Consider the following 17,153-nt stretch of genomic DNA (forward strand, 5'->3'; position numbering starts at 1 on the left):
ATAAATTCCAGGACTGTCACACTTGTCTTTTTCTGTATTAACAGCAGGGGGCGCCATACTACTATTTATTTATCAAATTCCATGCAAAGTGTTAACTGGTTTCAACTATAAACACCAATACAAAATAAATAAAACATGACTTTTCATATTAAAATCAAGGTGAAACCCATGATTATGAATTCAAACATTTTTTGATTTTCCTTTTCCAGTCGGTATTTGCAAATCCTACGTTTTTACAACCTCTTCTTGGACCTCTGAGATCTCCTCAAGGACTCCTGCGACCTCTATCAGGACCTTCCAACACATTCATTCAAAGACTTAAAACTTTCTTCAAGGATCCCTTCAAAGATGTCTACAACCACTTCAACAACTAAACTCTTTCCCTGAAGTTTCTGCATGTTTTAAAGGACATCTGCAACCTACTTAAAAAAAAAATAAGAAAAGAAAGAACCAACACTTCTCTCAAGAATTTCTACAACCTACTCGATGACCTATGACCTCTTTATTGAACCCTGCAGCATCAGCCAGCACAACAAACCCCACATGTCTCCTGAAATCCTTTCTGACCTCGACTACTTCCTCAAAGAACACAAACAACTAAACTAAGATGGTTGAAAATAGCAAACCGTCACACTTTTACCATGTTAGCATTTAGCTAACATAAATAGCGCAGCTCTATTTTTTACTTTCCATTTACAGCGTGTGAATTTATTCACTGCAGTCGACTACGAGCTCTCAAAAACATCCACAACTGAGCAAATGAACAAATAAAGTCGACCTTTTTTTATTTTATTTATTTTTAAATTTTAGATGGAAACTTCCACTCAGTTTCAGCCAATTAGATCAAAACAGGCGACATTTGTTTTCTGCTTTTTGTCACTTTCATCGACCCTGAATGTGAATGAGGTAAAAAGAAGAAGAAGAAGCTGAGTTGTTGAGTGTTTTCCTGAATCACAGCTGTTTCATTCATAAAACCTGTTGAATCCACACACGCACGCACGCACGCGCGTACTTGTCTAAGCTCCGCCCCTCCCGGAGAGACGGAGGGAGGTCGGCGGTGAAGAAGTAACGTTCATTCAGAGGAGCCCGCAGACAGACACCGACTCCTCGTTAAAAAAAAACTGCCGGTGTTTTGTTGCCGGTGTTGTTCGGACCGGCGGCGACACACGGAACCGGTGAACCGGTGAACCGGACCGACGGGGCGGACAGGTGAGACCTCCGAGAGCCGTTTGATCGGCTGATGATCGATCGATAAGAGGAACATTCCTGAAGTGTCCTGTGAGTGCTACGTCATTATTTCTGATTGATAAGAGTCCTAACTTTAATTTAAGTGTTTGTGGTTGTCAGAAGTATTTTATCTATAAAATGTTTAACTGTGAGAACCAGTAATCTTACATTTCCTTCAGCATCAATATTTCTTTAATTATATCGAGTATTCATGTGGTGTACTGTTTCTTTTTACAACGTCAGATATGTCTGTAATATGTTTTTAAATATTTATATTTATGTTACTAAATTCTTTGTGGTTTTCAATTTCTGTAAATGAACTAATTGTTTATGTCTGTTTGGTTCGTTTATAAGTGAATATGAATTTAGGGGGAAAAAAGTGATTTAATATTTACAGAATCTATTTATTTCGACTTTCTAATATTTTCTTGAATGTTTTCTTGCCATTTGTTACTAATTACACAGAAAATACAGACAGTTTTTATTTCAGTCAGTTGCTGCAATTAAACTTGAGGAAATATTCATTATTAAAACTGCTGAAAACTTTACTCTTCATATATATTCTTATTTATCTGCAGACACATTTTAGTTTTACTATTAAAACTACATAATTAAACACAAGAGCACAAACTGATCACGTCACTCCTGTAGTATATATTCTGAAGTTAATGACAGATAAGAGACGTTTATTAAATTATTTTCAAATTAAAGAGAAGATTCATCAAAATGGCATTTTAATCAGCTGTTTATACTTTTTTTTTAAATCAGTATTTGCCTGAAGAAAATTCAGCATCGCATTTTAGACCCGTTTTGTTTTTCCACTTTTTTCCTCCGTCAGGTCCCTCTGCAGTGATGTCATCGCTCCTCGTCTTCCTCCTCCCCGTCCTCTTCCTCAGCCTCGCCTGGACGCTGGAGTTTCGGTACCACAACAACAACGAGATCGAGCAGTACCTCCTCCGGGTCAGCGTCTCCGAGCCCGACATCACACACCTGTACAGCATCGGCCAGTCCGTCAAGGGTAACGACGCACTTCCTGTTTCCTGTTTCCTGTTTCCCCGTCTGTGGAGATGAGAATGAGCAGACATTCATTTTTATCACACTTTTTTCGAAGCCGTATCTTTAATACAAATAATTTTGTGCTCTAATAATTTTGCCGCTAATATTTGTAATATCTGTATTTGTCATGGAGGTTTGTGTCCTCGCACCTCTGCGTGTGGTTTCAGACCCACGTCTCAATATTAAGGAGGAATATTCTAGAGATCTTGATTTTGTAGTTGCAGTTTACATCTATATTTATTTAGATACGTATCTACGTCTGTATATCCTCTTTATCTGTATTTATCTGAGATTCACAGATTTTTGCACACTTTTTGCAAAAGAAAATGGTCATTTATTCTCATTAAATGTAGATTTACAACAGAAAAAAGTTTGCAAAACGTGAAGATGTCTGCACACTTTCTGAAATAGCTGCATATCTAGATAAATCTAGATCTACGTGCAGATTGTGGTTCTTCAAACGTTTTTCATCTCAGTTTGTTTTCGTCCTGCATGTGAAGCGTGGAAATTTGAATTTTACATGGAGTGACAGACACACACACACACACACACACACACACACACACACACACACACACACACACACACACACACACACACACACAGGGGATGAAGTGTCAGGTGTCCGTCACCGTGGCAACCCGGACGGTGACTGACGGACTGACAGGCTCGGTGTCCGTTGGTGTGATCGTGTGACGGGACGGTGAACTGTGGTTGATTTAATCTGGGACGGCCTAATCTGGCCAAGAACACACACACACAGACAACTAATCTGAGCTAATCTGGGCCACCACCTGGCCTGCGTCCAACCTGTGTGTGTGTGTGTGTGTGTGTGTGTGTGTGTGTGTGTGTGTGTGTGTGTGTGTGTGTGTGTGCATTGCAGACTTGCTGAGGCGTGCAGAGCTTCATTCATTCAAAACAGTTCCAGCGGCCGTGTTGACGTGGAAACATTTCCCCACTGAAAAAAAAATATTAAACTGGAGGTTGTTTTTTTTTCACTAAAAACAGAATCAAAACTTTAACAAGGTCTCAGAAACCAAAACAATGAGCTGAAAGACGCCTCAGGGAGCAAAAAAAAAAGAGGAACTGCAGAGTTAACAATCTGAAGTTAATAAAGAAGCATCTTCGTTCTGTTTTATGCGACCTGATCTCGGAAGAAACTGATTTGTGGATTAAACTAAATCTACAATCTGCAGAAATTTCGACAAGAAAGCAGCAAAAAAAACCATCTGAGACCAGAAACAGTATTTATAGTTTAAATATGTACAGCAGAGTTTTTAAAAACAAGACTGTAACCTTCAGTTAAAATGACAGCAGTAGGAGTTGAAGGAATCCTCAGGGACACATTAAACACATGGTTTTGTCAAATAGTCACATTCAACCCAGAGTTCAGGTTTAATTTTGGTTCCCAGAGTTTCCAAAAAAAGACGAACAGGAAGTCGAGTCTTCGTGTTTCAGACTCCACTTTTAGGATTTGGCTCAAAACTTTTTCCTTTTTCGTAAAGCTTACGCAACCCATGTTTCCAAAATGCCATCAAATTCAAAATAAGGGGGGGGGACCTCCCATGATGCACTGCATCATGTCAAATACAGTTGAGTTTACTCAGCTGCTCCCGGGACAGTGTGAGAGGGTTACACAGGGTAAATAAATCCTGTTCTTTAAGCCTTTTATGTTTTATTTTCTGAATGTATCTTTGGTACAAATACTCCCATCAACCCCTTTGTCATAAAAAAAAGAATCTGTTTCCTGTCTGTGTGTTGCAGGTCAGCAGCTGTGGGTGTTGGCGCTGGGCGTCAGCCCTCGTCGTCACACCGCCGGCATCCCAGAATTCAAATATGTGGCAAACATGCATGGAAACGAGGTGAGTGAACACACACGGACGCAGATGAATGGCGACGGGATCCCTGCCTGCTAACAGGAAGCGGCACTAAAGAGATCAACAAAAGCCATTGAGAGGCCGACACACTCCAACACGCTCCTTTGTGCTGCCGCCGACCGACCGCGTGGCGACCTGAATTATTGTCAGATGGAAACGGACAGAAAGCTGAGTCAACATTTTCAACATTAGACGACGCCGCAAAAAAAAAAAAAAAAATGAATCTGTGGATTCAACAGGAACGAACGATAAGTGACAGGAAAGGACTTCAAAAAAGAAAAGAGTTTTTAGGTCGAATGTTCGTCTCAGATTCAGCTTTAACGGAGGCAAATTTTTCTACATTCATTTTTATTTTCTCAGTATAACAACAGTGTTTTTGTTCTTTTTATAATAAGAAGGAAAAGTGTGAAAAGTATATTTTCTTAAGTCATAACGGCCGTCTGTCAGTTGGTTTTTCGGTCAGTCGGTCCACCTCTCCAGACTGAAATATTTCAAGAACTGTTCGATGGGCCGCCGTGAAATTTGGTGCAGAGCTTCATGGTTCCCTGATGATAAACCCTCTCTAGTTTGGCGATTCCATGATTTTCCGTTTTTCTTTTCTGTGATTGTGAGCTCTGAACTGCTGCATCAGCACATTCAGCCAGAGTTAGGTCATCATAGTGGGAAAAATCTGTGACAAAAACTCAGCTGCAAACCCAATAAATAGACAAGTAGACACAAGTTCAAGGTTTGTTTGACACCAGTAAAAGATTACAACTGTACGGTTAAAAATCAACTCTATACGTGGAAGCTTTTGCTTGACGTGATGTGATGAATTGCAGATATATAAAGTAAATCTAAATAAGACAAATTTAACATGGATAAATGTTAATTAAAATCAGAGTAGTGGAAACTCTTGGCGACCTCTTGGAGAGCATCTGGTTGCCGTGGTGACAGCGGACGCCTGATCGCACCGCATGTGCATGACAGCCAATGCCAATGTCCTTAAATAGACAAGTCACGCCTGGACACACACACTCTCTCTCTCTCTCTCTCACACACACACACACACACACACACGCACACACACACACACACACACACACACACAGAGTCAGCAAACAGAGTCATCGGAGTGTGTCGGGTCCGAGGAAGGTTCCAGAAAAGACCTTTTCTCTGAACAAACACACACAAATTACTGTCAAATCCAACACGTCGTACAGGAGCTGGAAACTTTCTGAGAACTGGTTTAAATTCAAACAGAGGCCAGTCACCTCTTTCACTTATTAACCAGCTGGTCTGTGAAATCTCCAACAGGCTTAGATTTAACTGGAGGCCCGTTTGTACTGTTACACAGAAGATTTTTATAGATATCAACCACATAAGCATATTTCTTGTGCTAAAATTAATGGCAATGTCTGAAATATCTTAACTACTATTAAACAGAATTTTATTCAGATGTTCATGTTCCCCAGAGGATTCATCCGACAGACTTATTAAGTTAAGTTCAAATGTTGTTGCTTTGAGCGAGTTTATCTCTAAAACTTTGCAATGAATTGGAATTAAATTCGGGCCAAAATGACAATTTATGGAATTACTCATAATTACTTGTGATATCTTCAAAACTCGCTGCACTGATCTCGAGCAGTTTTTTACGTCTACGTGAAGTTTGCACACGATTCTATTGTTAGATTCGCAGTAGAAAATCATGATGTAAATAATGAAGTTACAAGTGCCAATAAAATACATCTTTTTTTTTTTTTTGCTTCGGCACTCTTGTAAATTTACTGTATTTATTTCCCATGTTAAGTTTTGCTCACGACAGTGAGGGGGGTCTCTTAAAGATGTGACCATAAGAAACCCGGTTTAAAAGAACAACAACGCCGGACCAACTGGTGAATCATCAGTTAAAAATGTCTAACGACAACAAACAGGCCGCGACCATCAGCACTTCATCTGCACGAGGGATCGGTTCTGTTTTCTAAAAATGACCTTTGTGTGTTTTAGAGAAAGGAAGTCGTGTGTTTGTGTACGTGAGGGCGAGTTGTTTTTTTCTGGGTCTTCTGTCTTAGTTTCTGAGGACGTTTTCTTTAAGTGACCCCCTTCGATCCGAGTGAGGCCTGAACGTTAGCCTACATTAGTTAATGCACAGCTGACATAAACACCACTGGACTGTTTGAATCCCGTCCGACAACGACGCATCAATCAAAGGAGGCGGCCAACACAACAAAATGTCTGTTTCTTTACATTAAAGACGTCGACACTTAAAGTTGCTGATATAAATGTGTCGTGACTAATAAACCACCGGATGAAACTACTAAACAAAAAAACAAAAAAGTCTTGAGTTACAAGATAAAACAGCCCGGATGAAGAAGATCCACTGCGTTAAAACACACACACACACACACACACACACACACACACACACACACACACACACACACACACACACACAATACTTTTCAAGTAGGATCAATTCATTGTCCTTTTGGCATTTTGACTCACAATAACATTAATATTGAATATCACCAGACTTATTCTGGAAGTATAGAAGGTGTGACAGCAGCAGAAAGGAAAGACAAGCGATGGATGATGGCCGGAGGCAGAGCTAGCCCCGACATGTGTGTGTGTGTGTGTGTGTAGCGTCTTTGTACACACACCTTTTTCCCACCCTTCTCCCTTTCCCACTCCTAAGACTCTCATTCATTCACAAAGTTTTTGTTTTTTTTATCCTCTCCCCACCGTCCAATAAGGCGTCAGCCTCCGGGTAAAAAAAACAAACAAAAAAAACCCAACCTCTGACTCGTCTCTGGATTTCGACATCACTTCCTCCCCCGCGTGTTTCCGTCAGGAGGGAGCACACATGAATTAAAGTGTGAAATTAAAACCGCAGCGACAAGATGTTTATTAATTATCTAGTTTGTGTTCATTCTGAAGCACCAGACTCCATTCAGGAAACATCTATTTTTATTCTGCACTTTTTATTATCAGTTTAAACTCACATTCAGTGTGTGTGTGTGTGTGTGTGTGTGTGTGTGTTCAGGTTCTCGGCCGGGAGCTGCTGCTTCAGCTGATCGACGACCTGGTGCGCGGTTACCGTAACAACGAAACGTGGTCGCTGCGGTTACTGAACAGCACCCGCATCCACATCCTGCCGACGATGAACCCCGACGGCTTCGACGCAGCCGACAGGAACTGCCTGTACAGCCAGGGCAGGTAAACACACACACACACACACACACACACACACACACACACACACACACACACACACACACACACACACTGTCCGTTTTTTGTATGTTCAAATCAAATTAACCTTCTTGCAGCCATTTTCCCTTCAGAGAATCACCAACTCTTTCGTGCGGTTTTTTTTTAGCCTCTTTTAGCGCCTAGTTTTGGTTTGACATCATATTTATTGTTTGGTTGAGCAGCAGGCTGTTGTTTTGATCGTAAAAAAACAAACGGCCGACGGACACGTTTAGAGCCGAGCCGGTGAACACAGTGGAGCTTTATGCGAAGAGATTTTATCCTCGGGAGGAGGAGACCAAAAAAAAAAAGTAGCGAAAAGAAATTCTCCGCCGGGACGATCGCGTTGCTCCTGAAAAGAGACTTTTGAAAAGCACGAAGGAGCAACTGAGAACAAACGAGCGATGATTTAAGACCTGGGTAAAGACCAGGTTTTTATGTGTCGCCTCCTCATGCAATATGTATGACCTCCTCCTGAGGGAGGTGCGCATCGCTGTTGTTCACCAGCTCTTCTCTGACCGACTGTCCGTGCCGCAAAAATCTAAATAAAGACTGAAAACTTTACTTCAATAAAAGCACCAACGTTACACTGTAAAAAAATACTCCATACAAGTAAAAATCCCTTATTGAAAATGTTTCACGAGTAAAAGTCCCTTGTGACTTTATTACATTAATATAATACTAATTTTCAACTCTTAGATTTAGGGCTGTAATTAATGATTATTTTTATGAATCTGCTGATAGAAATGTTTGATATTTTGTTGTACAGTGTATTCCCACCACATAAAAAATGCACATACACTTGTGAAATATGTATTTTTTGGAACATTTTCACACGTGATTTCCACGTGAAAAACTTTCCCGCATATTTTTTTCCCATTTTATCATATGTAGCAATGCGGTAAACATGTTTCATACATGTGGTATATATATGTGGTACATATGGTCGTAATTGTAGTAAAGTAGAAGAAGAAGAAAAGTAGAAAAGAAGAGTACGAGTCCGAGTACGAGTACCTCCAAGTTTAACTTGAGTAAAAGTACGTCGATATTTCCATCACTTTAAAGTTTGTAAAGGGACATTTTGAGTGTGTTTGTGTGTTTTACGAACACTCAAACAAGACTTCAAAGACTTGAGATCTCACACACACACACACACACACACACACACACACACACACACACACACACACACACACACACACTTGTTTTTTGTATGAAGACTAAACTATGTGACGCTCCAACGCCCAAAACACTTTGATTAGCAGGAAACCAGAAACGCACATTAGATCTGCATCACACACACACACACACACACACACACACACACACACACACACACACACACACACACACAGATTGCAGTCACAGTTAAAACTCTAAGTGTGTAATTATGTGTGTTTTGACTTCTTCTGTTTGCTGTTTACGTGCGTGTTTGTGTGCCTTTTGTATCACATAATGGAGCCTCACCTCCTAATCAGTGACAGACAGTGTGTGTGTGTGTGTGTGTGTGTGTGTGTGTGTGTGTGTGTGTGTGTGTGTGTGTGTGTGTGTGTGCGTGTGTGTGTGTGTGCGTGCGTGTGTGTGTGTGCGTGTGTGTGTGTGTGTGTGTGTGTGTGTGTGGTCTGCCTCAGATCACCACTTTCCAAACCTTGAGGAAACGAGATGAGAAACATCATGTTTGAACTTGACTTTATTTTATTTTAATTTAACACTTTTTTTTTTTTTTTAAACGCTTAAAATGAAGAAAATTATCTCACACATCAACAGTTGAATTTTTATTTCCCGGTTTGTGTCAGTGTTCAGGTGGAAAAAGAGACAAAAACTAATCTCTTAACATCTCAAACCATCGTAAAGAAAAGAGCTGTATCAGTATTTTCAAAATAAAAGCAGCGATCACAACAGCTGCAGCCGCTCTGAGCTCCCGGTCGCTCGGTGACCCGTGATGTCATCGGGTCATGTGATCGAACTCCACGTCGACGAGCCGCTCTCTGATCTGAAACCGTACGACTCCCAGTACGACGCGGGATGTTTGTGTGTTTCTCTTTGACTTGACACAAACTTATGAAACAAATAGTGACGATAAACTTTATTTTTTTTGCATCAGTTTACAAAATAAAATCAGAGTGCTTTAAAAAGCGATGATGCAAACACAATCATTTATTTATAATAATGCAAAAAGTTAAATGTTTGTAAAGATGTCCAACAATAACGGCAGATGAAAACAGGAATACATAATCATGCTGTTTAACTAAAGATACGCTCACTTCCTGCAGACTGTCGGAGGGTCGTGGGAAGCTGTTTTCAACACGTGCCTTGCTCAAAGGAGCCGTGCCAGCAGCTGCCCACACACACACACACACACACACACACACACACACACACACACACACACACACAATAAACTACATTCAAATAAATAATTCAGTCTTAAAAAAATTTAAAAGGTAAAAAACTAAATACAAGAAATCTGTTTTTTAAGGACCAGCGAGTTTAAAAGTTTAAAAGTTGATTCCTTTGTCCAAAATACTAAAAAAGCCATCATTGAATATTAATTAATAATAATAATAATATAAAACATAGTCTAATATTTGTGAAAATGTACTTCGACTTGTGTATGAATAACTTTGTCACGAACTCTCCGTCTCCGTCAGGTTCAACTACAACGGCGTCGACCTGAACAGGAACTTCCCGGACGCCTTCGCTGGTCTCCGACGGCAACAGCAGCTCTCCGAGGAGAAGAGGGAAGCTGAGGTTGGTCATGTGACCTGCGGTGTGTGTCTGTCTGTCTGTGTGTGTTTTTCCCTCTTTGACCTGAAGGTGGCAGCGTTGTCACACCGATACACAACTGCGTGTGTAAAGATGAGGTCGTAGATGGTCTGAAAAAAAGGAAATATTTGAACCCGCGTTGCTGCGTCATGTGTTCCAGGTGAGAGCTGTGATTGGCTGGCTGGAGACCGAGAGCTTCGTCCTCTCCGCTAACCTTCACGGAGGAGCTCTGGTGGCCAGTTATCCGTACGACAACAGCAACGGAGGTGAACGCTCTCAAACGGACGGCGTCCTCCAAACAGGAAGTTGAAAAGTTAAACAACAACGAGATTGAAAAGACGAAACGATCCCATGAGCATGTTTTGGAAAATCTTTTTCTTTTTTTTTTTTTAAGGATAGTTTTTGGGACATTTTCTTTTCTTTATATGAAAGTGTAAAACAAAATACAACCTTAATGAGGGATGAAAAATCAGCAGGAAGTCATCATGGAGAGAAAATAAAACACCGTAAACAATCATAATCCATATAAAAGGCGATAAAAGGATTCATTTGATCAGATTTTCACGTTCACGAAACGGTTTTAAACGCCTGTCTGCTCCCGCAGGCAGCGAGCTGGTGGGCGGGGCCAGCGTCTCCCCCGACGACGACGTGTTCGTTCACCTGGCCAAGGTGTACTCCTACAACCACGCCTCCATGCAGCGGGGCGACCTCTGCGAGGACAGCCGGCCGTTCCCGGAGGGCGTCACCAACGGTTACCGGTGGTATCCCCTGGCAGGTCCGAACACCAAGAGACACGGCCGTTAGCGTAGCTTAGCATAAAGATAAAGGTTGGATTACGACCCGTGACTGCCTCCTCAGGAGAAACCTGATCACTGCAACCCAATCGGGCTCGGAGGGAACTGGAGACTCCATCCTGTTGTTTGTGTGCATTAATCTGAGATACATATTGTTTACATGCACATTAATAAACTCCTTCTGTGTTCATGTAAATATCCTGGATTGATATTATATGATATTATATTCTGACATGTTATATTTAAAAAAAAAAAATTAAACAATCATCTGATTAATCCAATTTTTATTGCAACATTTCTGCTAATATTAAAAACAATTTTTTTTTTATATTAAAACGAAACTGATAGATTGAAGAAAGTAATCAGTCGATTATTTAATGAGAAAAATAAAAGTTTCAGTGTGTGTGTGTGTGTGTGTGTGTGTGTGTGTGTGTGTGTGTGTGTGTGTGTGTGCAGGTGGGATGCAGGACTACAACTACGTGTGGGCTCAGTGTTTGGAGGTGACGCTGGAAGTTTCCTGCTGCAAGTTTCCTCCCGTCAAAGAACTTCCTGCCTTGTGGACGGACAACAAGAAAGCTCTGCTGTCCTTCATCCAGCAGGTCCACCTGGGTCGGTACCCGTCTGTCTCTTTACCCGTCTGTCTCCGTCTCTTTACTACCTGTCCATGTCCTATGTCCTGTGCTGTTAACGTAAAACTGTACTTGGGTCAATACTTGATAATCACCTTCTGTTTGTGTGTGTGTGTGTGTGTGTGTGTGTGTGTGTGTGTGTGTGTGTGTGTGCGCGTGCGCGCGTGTGTGTGTGTGTGTGTGTGTGTGTGTGTGTGTGTGTGTGTGTGTGTGTGTGTGTGTGTGTGTGTGTGTGTGTGATCAGGGGTCAAAGGTCGTGTGCTCAATGGCTCAGGAGTGCCGGTGCCGAACGCCGTGGTGGAGGTCAAAGGTCGCAGGAACCTGTGTCCGTTCAGAACCGACCGATACGGAGAATACTACCGACTGCTGCTGCCGGGAAAATACGAATTCACCGTAAACACAACTTGTCGTAAAACTTGCTAATCAGCTGAAACGGCCGTTAAGTTTCTGCGTAAAGTTCCTGCGTTAAGTTCCTGCGTTAAGTTCCTGCATAAAGTTCCTGCGTTAAGTTCCTGCGTTAAGTTCCTGCATAAAGTTCCTGCGTTAAGTTTCTGCGTTAAGTTCCTGCATAAAGTTCCTGCGTTAAGTTCCTGCATTAAGTTCCTGCGTAAAGTTCCTGCGTTAAGTTTCTGCGTTAAGTTCCTGCATTAAGTTCCTGCGTTAAGTTCCTGCATAAAGTTCCTGCGTTAAGTTCCTGCGTTAAGTTCCTGCGTTAAGTTCCTGCGTTAAGTTCCTGCATTAAGTTTCTGCGTTAAGTTCCTGCGTTAAGTTCCTGCATTAAGTTCCTGCGTTAAGTTCCTGCATAAAGTTCCTGCGTTAAGTTCCTGCATTAAGTTCCTGCATTAAGTTTCTGCGTTAAGTTCCTGCGTTAAGTTCCTGCGTTAAGTTCCTGCGTTAAGTTCCTGCGTTAAGTTCCTGCGTTAAGTTCCTGCAGTTTTTTTTCCAAACGTTTACTCACTTTCTTTTCTCCGATCTGTTTGATTGACAGGTGACGTACCCGGGTCACGAAGCGTTGACGGAGACTCTCAGCGTCCCGTACGGTCCCGACCGCTACTCCGCCATGAAGCATGACTTCCTGTTACGACGCGTCGCCGCGACGACCGGCAGCGCCGCAGCGAACGCCACCGAGGCGAGCGGCGTCTCCCCGTGTAACCACACGTCGGGGCAGGAAGTGGGCGGAGCCGCGACCGGGCCCACGTGGAGCGGGCTGGCCGTCGGAGTCGGCTTGGCGGCGACGCTACGATCCCTGATCGGATGACGCGGTTGCCGTGGCGACGTCCGGTCGACGGAATCGACTCCGTTTCTGACGGGACGTTTTGGAGTCCGGAGTTTGGGTTTCACGCTCGCCGCCACCGAAGACCGACCTCTTCCACGACAGTTAAACATCGTGGAGTTGGTTTGTCGAGTTCAACAGCAGGTGGCGCCGATCCTCCACTTGTGTGCCGTGAAATCGTTGCAAAAGAAGAGAGGGCAAAAAAAGATGGCGTAACGGAAAAAGCTGCGGTTGCAAATAATTTAGAAAACATGATGGAAAAAAAAACTTCATTTTTGTTGCACTTCAGACGTTTTCGTCCTTTTTTCTGAAGCTTTTTTGGATATTTAATTTGCATCGTTCATGTTCGTCTGTTTCAATCGCACTTTGTTTATATTTTGATTTTTATTGATTCGCTAACTTTTCCTTTTTTTTTTGCACAGCATAAAAACTGTTTTAAGATATTTTTAGATTTATTTATTTTTTTAGATCTTGAGTATTTCCGTTCATAAGTTTGTGACACCGTTTGTCCTACGAAACATCTTCCTGTATAAAAAGGACAACTGGCTGACAGCTGACGTGCCTGTCAGTCACATTGTCAGCTGTCTGACGGCTCGGGACAAATGTAAACATTTGTTTTGTGCGACGAGTTCACACGAGTTGTCTAAAAACTACATGTCAAACCACTTTTACTGGCAAGCTAAAATGCTAACTGGCCAGAAACAAGGCAGCACTAATCTGTCACGTTAGCAACGCTAGGCTAACAGACGTCACGATAGCTTCCTCTTTTTTGGGACTTTCTGTTGCCTTAAAAAAAAAAATCAAGTTGGCCTTTTTTTTTGTGTGTCAATTTGTGTCATTATTAACCTGAAAAAGTTGTATTTATTTTTACAGATTTCAGCAATTTTGGTAAAAGGAGACGTTTGAAACGCTCGTGTGACTTACACACCTTACAGAACATATTCTAAGAAGTCAAATGAACTACTGAAAGATGAATATGTGAGAAAAACAAAGTATTGAAGGTTGTATTTAATGTTTATAAAGAAAAAGGCTGGTGAAAGACCTCTACAACCAAACTTAGGATTTAAAGGGAAAAGAAAACCTCAGGAAAAACACACACTTCCCTCGTTATGACACTCAACAGGATTCAATTCTGGATTTTCTTCTTTTAAAAAGACAGCTGGGAGTTTTGTTGTATTTAAAAAGGAGGTCACGGGAGGGGAAAAGAAAAGCTCGGAGGATTTGGTCTCTGGATAACAAAAAGTCTTCCCTGCTGAGATGTTCCAGCGATTAGACTGGTCTTCTTTTTTTAAAGAGTGGTTGTAACTGTAATTTTATACGTGAGAAGTTGAAGAAGAAGGAGAAGAAGAAGAAGAAGGAGAAGAAGAAGGAGAAGAAGAAGGAGAAGAAGAAGGAGAAGAAGGAGCACTTTAAAATTAGCATTTACAAAGGCGGGATGCTGTTTTCTTTAGAAAAAAGGTCGTTTTTAGGCCGCAGATAAATGACGCCATTCATAACTGTGTTTTGAAATATGATGCAGGCGGTCATCGTTTCTGTTTATTGAGTCCGACACGGTAGTTTAACTGTGAAGTAAACCGGTGACCTTTATATTTAAATACACGTCTTATTTTAACATCACGCTGAGCAGCTCAGACCTTTTTTTTTTTCTCTCTTGTTGCCTTCTGCAGATTCATCCTCTTCTGTTTTTTTAAAAAAAAAAATTGCCTTTTCTACTTGTTTGTACTGTTTGATATCAAAATAAAGTTTAAAAAGAAATAAATCCTCTGTGCCATGGTTGTAGTGACCGCAGGCTTCAGTCACACCCGAAAAAACATCAGACCTCATTAGTTTTTTCTTCTTTTTCATGTTTCAACAAACTGTAAAACACCCCAGAGGGTCCACTTACGTAAGTCTGCTTCTCCAAAGGAAAGTCTCTCATTAAAAGTACAAAAAAAAAAAGAGAAATTGTAATGTGGTAATTGTGTTTGTGGTCTTTTGTATCTTTACATCTTTAATCTGATTTGGCTGCTTTGGTTGAAACCCTTTTAATTTGACATCTGCACGGAAGCCCAGAAATTGATGAAAACTCAAGTATGTAAAAAAAAAAAAAAAAAAAAAAAAAAAATATCTTTCTAAAACAAGATTATGAGATATTTCGTTAAAAAAAAACCTATATAATATTGTGAGACGCCAAGTCAGTATTTACTGTAGCAAATCTAAAGGAAGTAAATCAAAAATCCTAAATTCAAAAGCTTTGAGATGTTTAAAAAAGAAAAGATAAACCAACAGTATTTTTTTTAATTACAAAATAGGAGGTAGAACATGACATTTTATCAGGGTCCAATTTATTATAAAAAAAAAAATCAATATGCGACTTCCAAGTTGTTTTGTTTCTTTTGTCATGAAGAGGCTTCCATACTATTTTCAGCTTTTTGTTTGTCACACGTGTACTAACGTAGTCTAAATGTGCATTTATTCCAGGAAAGGGCTTCTATCATTTTTCAAATAATACTCCAATTTTGTATATATTTTTTTGTCCTGCATGGGCTTCCATACATCTGAGGTCGCCATTGATGACTGATGAGCAGTAAAGTGCTGCAGAGTTGGTCGGAGGTGAATCAACAAAACAAACTGCACTTTTAAGACGATTTTTTTTTTTTTTTTCCCACCATAAAGATTGAATGATGTCAAAACAGTGGACGAATAAATCCTCCTATGTTTTATTCAGCGCTGATGTCGTCAACAAACCGGGCAGGTGACGAGCAGGTGAGTTTGATTTGTGTAACACACCCCCCCCCCCCCTCAAACGCTGGTAAACAACGTAAAGGCCCTTGCAGCGTTCTTGCCTGTATTTGCTCATTGTGTCACATTATAGCACTTAAAAGGTTGCCGAATTATCTATTAGCAGTTCCTGTTTGCATTCCTTCCATTCATGCACAGATTACTTATGACTGACTTACTTTTATGCTGTTGAAAACTTAAAAATGTGATAATTCAAAGCCGAGTTCTGAGAGGTCTTTATTTCTTTTCATGATCTCTAAGCGGAAATCATGTTTAAAATGTAAATTAAAGCGTTTGGTAAGAAATTCTACTTTTACTTCTATTTCAGCTTCTTTTTTTCTACTTTAACTTTTATTTATATTTAGTCGTGAGTTTAAATTTGAAAGCTCAACATGTAAATCCTGACTCCAGTTGATAAGACGGTATGTAAAGATAAATATGAGACAACACTGCCTCTCAGTGGTCCAAATGAAAAACTACACTTTTAAACATCAACTCATTCAACATACATTTGACATATTTCTCCTTCTACATCTCAGAGAAAGTGTTCTGTATTGATAAAGAGAAGCTGATCAAATCATTGATGAGATAAAAGAACACCAATTTGGCAGAAAAACAGCAGATGTGCAGAAAAATCCCAAACAGGAAGTGTACTGTTGCCATGGATTCAGTCATTTACAGCCACTATTTGTTTATATTATGGAAACACTGTCATTGCCGAATTATCTACCAGCAGCTCCTGGTTGCAGTAGTTTATGAGCCTCGGAGGACTTTAAATCCAATTTTTGAAACCTGTTAGAGGCCCTGATGACCCTTTTATTTTCTCTATTGGTCTTTGTGATTGCCTTGCTTCTCATGTTGTCTCTGTGATGATGTCATGCGTCATCGTGGTAATTTTCTGCCTCTTCGAGGTGTTTTTTTGGTCTCTTAGTTTTGCGTTTCATTTCGGTCATTTTGCATCTTAATATGGTCGTTTTTGACTTTCCATGATCTTTTGGTTTTTGCATTTCTTTTTGGTGGTATTAGATTTCCATGGTCATTTTTTTTTGTCTCTTTTTAGACATCGGACATCTCTTTATGATGGTTTTGGCTTTTCCTGGTCATTTTGTGCATCTTTGTGATGGTTTTGTGCGTCTTTTTGGTCAATTTTGGTCGACTTCAGATCGTTCTGCGTCTTTTTCTGTTGCTTTTATGCCTCTTCTAGGTGGTTTTCTTCTGTCTTAGTGTTTTATTTTGGTCATTTTGCATCTCTTATGGTGGTGTCAGGTTTCCATGATCATTTTGAGTGTCTTTGTGGACAATTGTCATCTTATTTTGGTTGTTTTGTGTCTCTTCCTCAGATATTTTGCATATCAGATGCCCCCCTCTCAACCCATTGGGCCCTTGGTCCTGGTCCTGGTCCGGTTGGGCCCGTTAAGTGTTCCCTCTCTGCCTTCAGGTGTGTTCGCAGCTGTTCTGTTCCTTTAAAAAAACAAAAACCTCTCCTCTCTGATTCTTCTTCAGATGAATTTGGACAGAAACGCACCAATTAAATCGATTCTCA

The 17,153-nt window shown here is 40.7% G+C and overlaps 1 protein-coding gene across 2 annotated transcripts; it reads left to right on the forward strand.

Annotated features, from left to right (window-relative positions):
• The first annotated feature begins 1,007 nt into the window (after window positions 1-1,007).
• cpm (carboxypeptidase M) lies at window positions 1,008-14,768 on the forward strand. Of its 2 annotated transcripts, none has more exons than XM_069174332.1 (10): window positions 1,008-1,278; window positions 2,066-2,245; window positions 4,048-4,145; window positions 7,183-7,355; window positions 10,040-10,139; window positions 10,315-10,420; window positions 10,759-10,929; window positions 11,405-11,557; window positions 11,822-11,970; window positions 12,566-14,768. In XM_069174332.1, exons 2-10 carry the CDS (start codon window positions 2,080-2,082, stop codon window positions 12,833-12,835), a joined length of 1,386 nt encoding a protein of 461 aa, XP_069030433.1. In that variant the 5' UTR covers window positions 1,008-1,278; window positions 2,066-2,079; the 3' UTR covers window positions 12,836-14,768. The 2 variants fall into 2 exon arrangements, with proteins under 2 accessions (XP_069030433.1, XP_069030442.1); XM_069174341.1 differs by having other exon boundaries at window positions 1,008-1,209.
• The last annotated feature ends 2,385 nt before the right edge of the window (window positions 14,769-17,153 follow it).

The sequence above is a fragment of the Embiotoca jacksoni genome, unplaced genomic scaffold (genome assembly GCF_022577435.1).
Source record: "Embiotoca jacksoni isolate LCO1_2020_lvr unplaced genomic scaffold, fEmbJac1.0.p SCAF_102, whole genome shotgun sequence".
Classification (NCBI taxonomy): Eukaryota; Metazoa; Chordata; class Actinopteri; family Embiotocidae; genus Embiotoca; species Embiotoca jacksoni.

Bases quoted from the DNA above. Each gene is read 5' to 3' on its own strand.
- cpm (XM_069174332.1), top strand. From the start codon at position 2,080: ATGTCATCGCTCCTCGTCTTCCTCCTCCCCGTCCTCTTCCTCAGCCTC. The intron at 2,246-4,047 runs GTAACGACGCAC...TGTGTGTTGCAG, and splicing joins CATCGGCCAGTCCGTCAAGG to GTCAGCAGCTGTGGGTGTTG. The intron at 10,421-10,758 runs GTGAACGCTCTC...CTGCTCCCGCAG, and splicing joins GTACGACAACAGCAACGGAG to GCAGCGAGCTGGTGGGCGGG.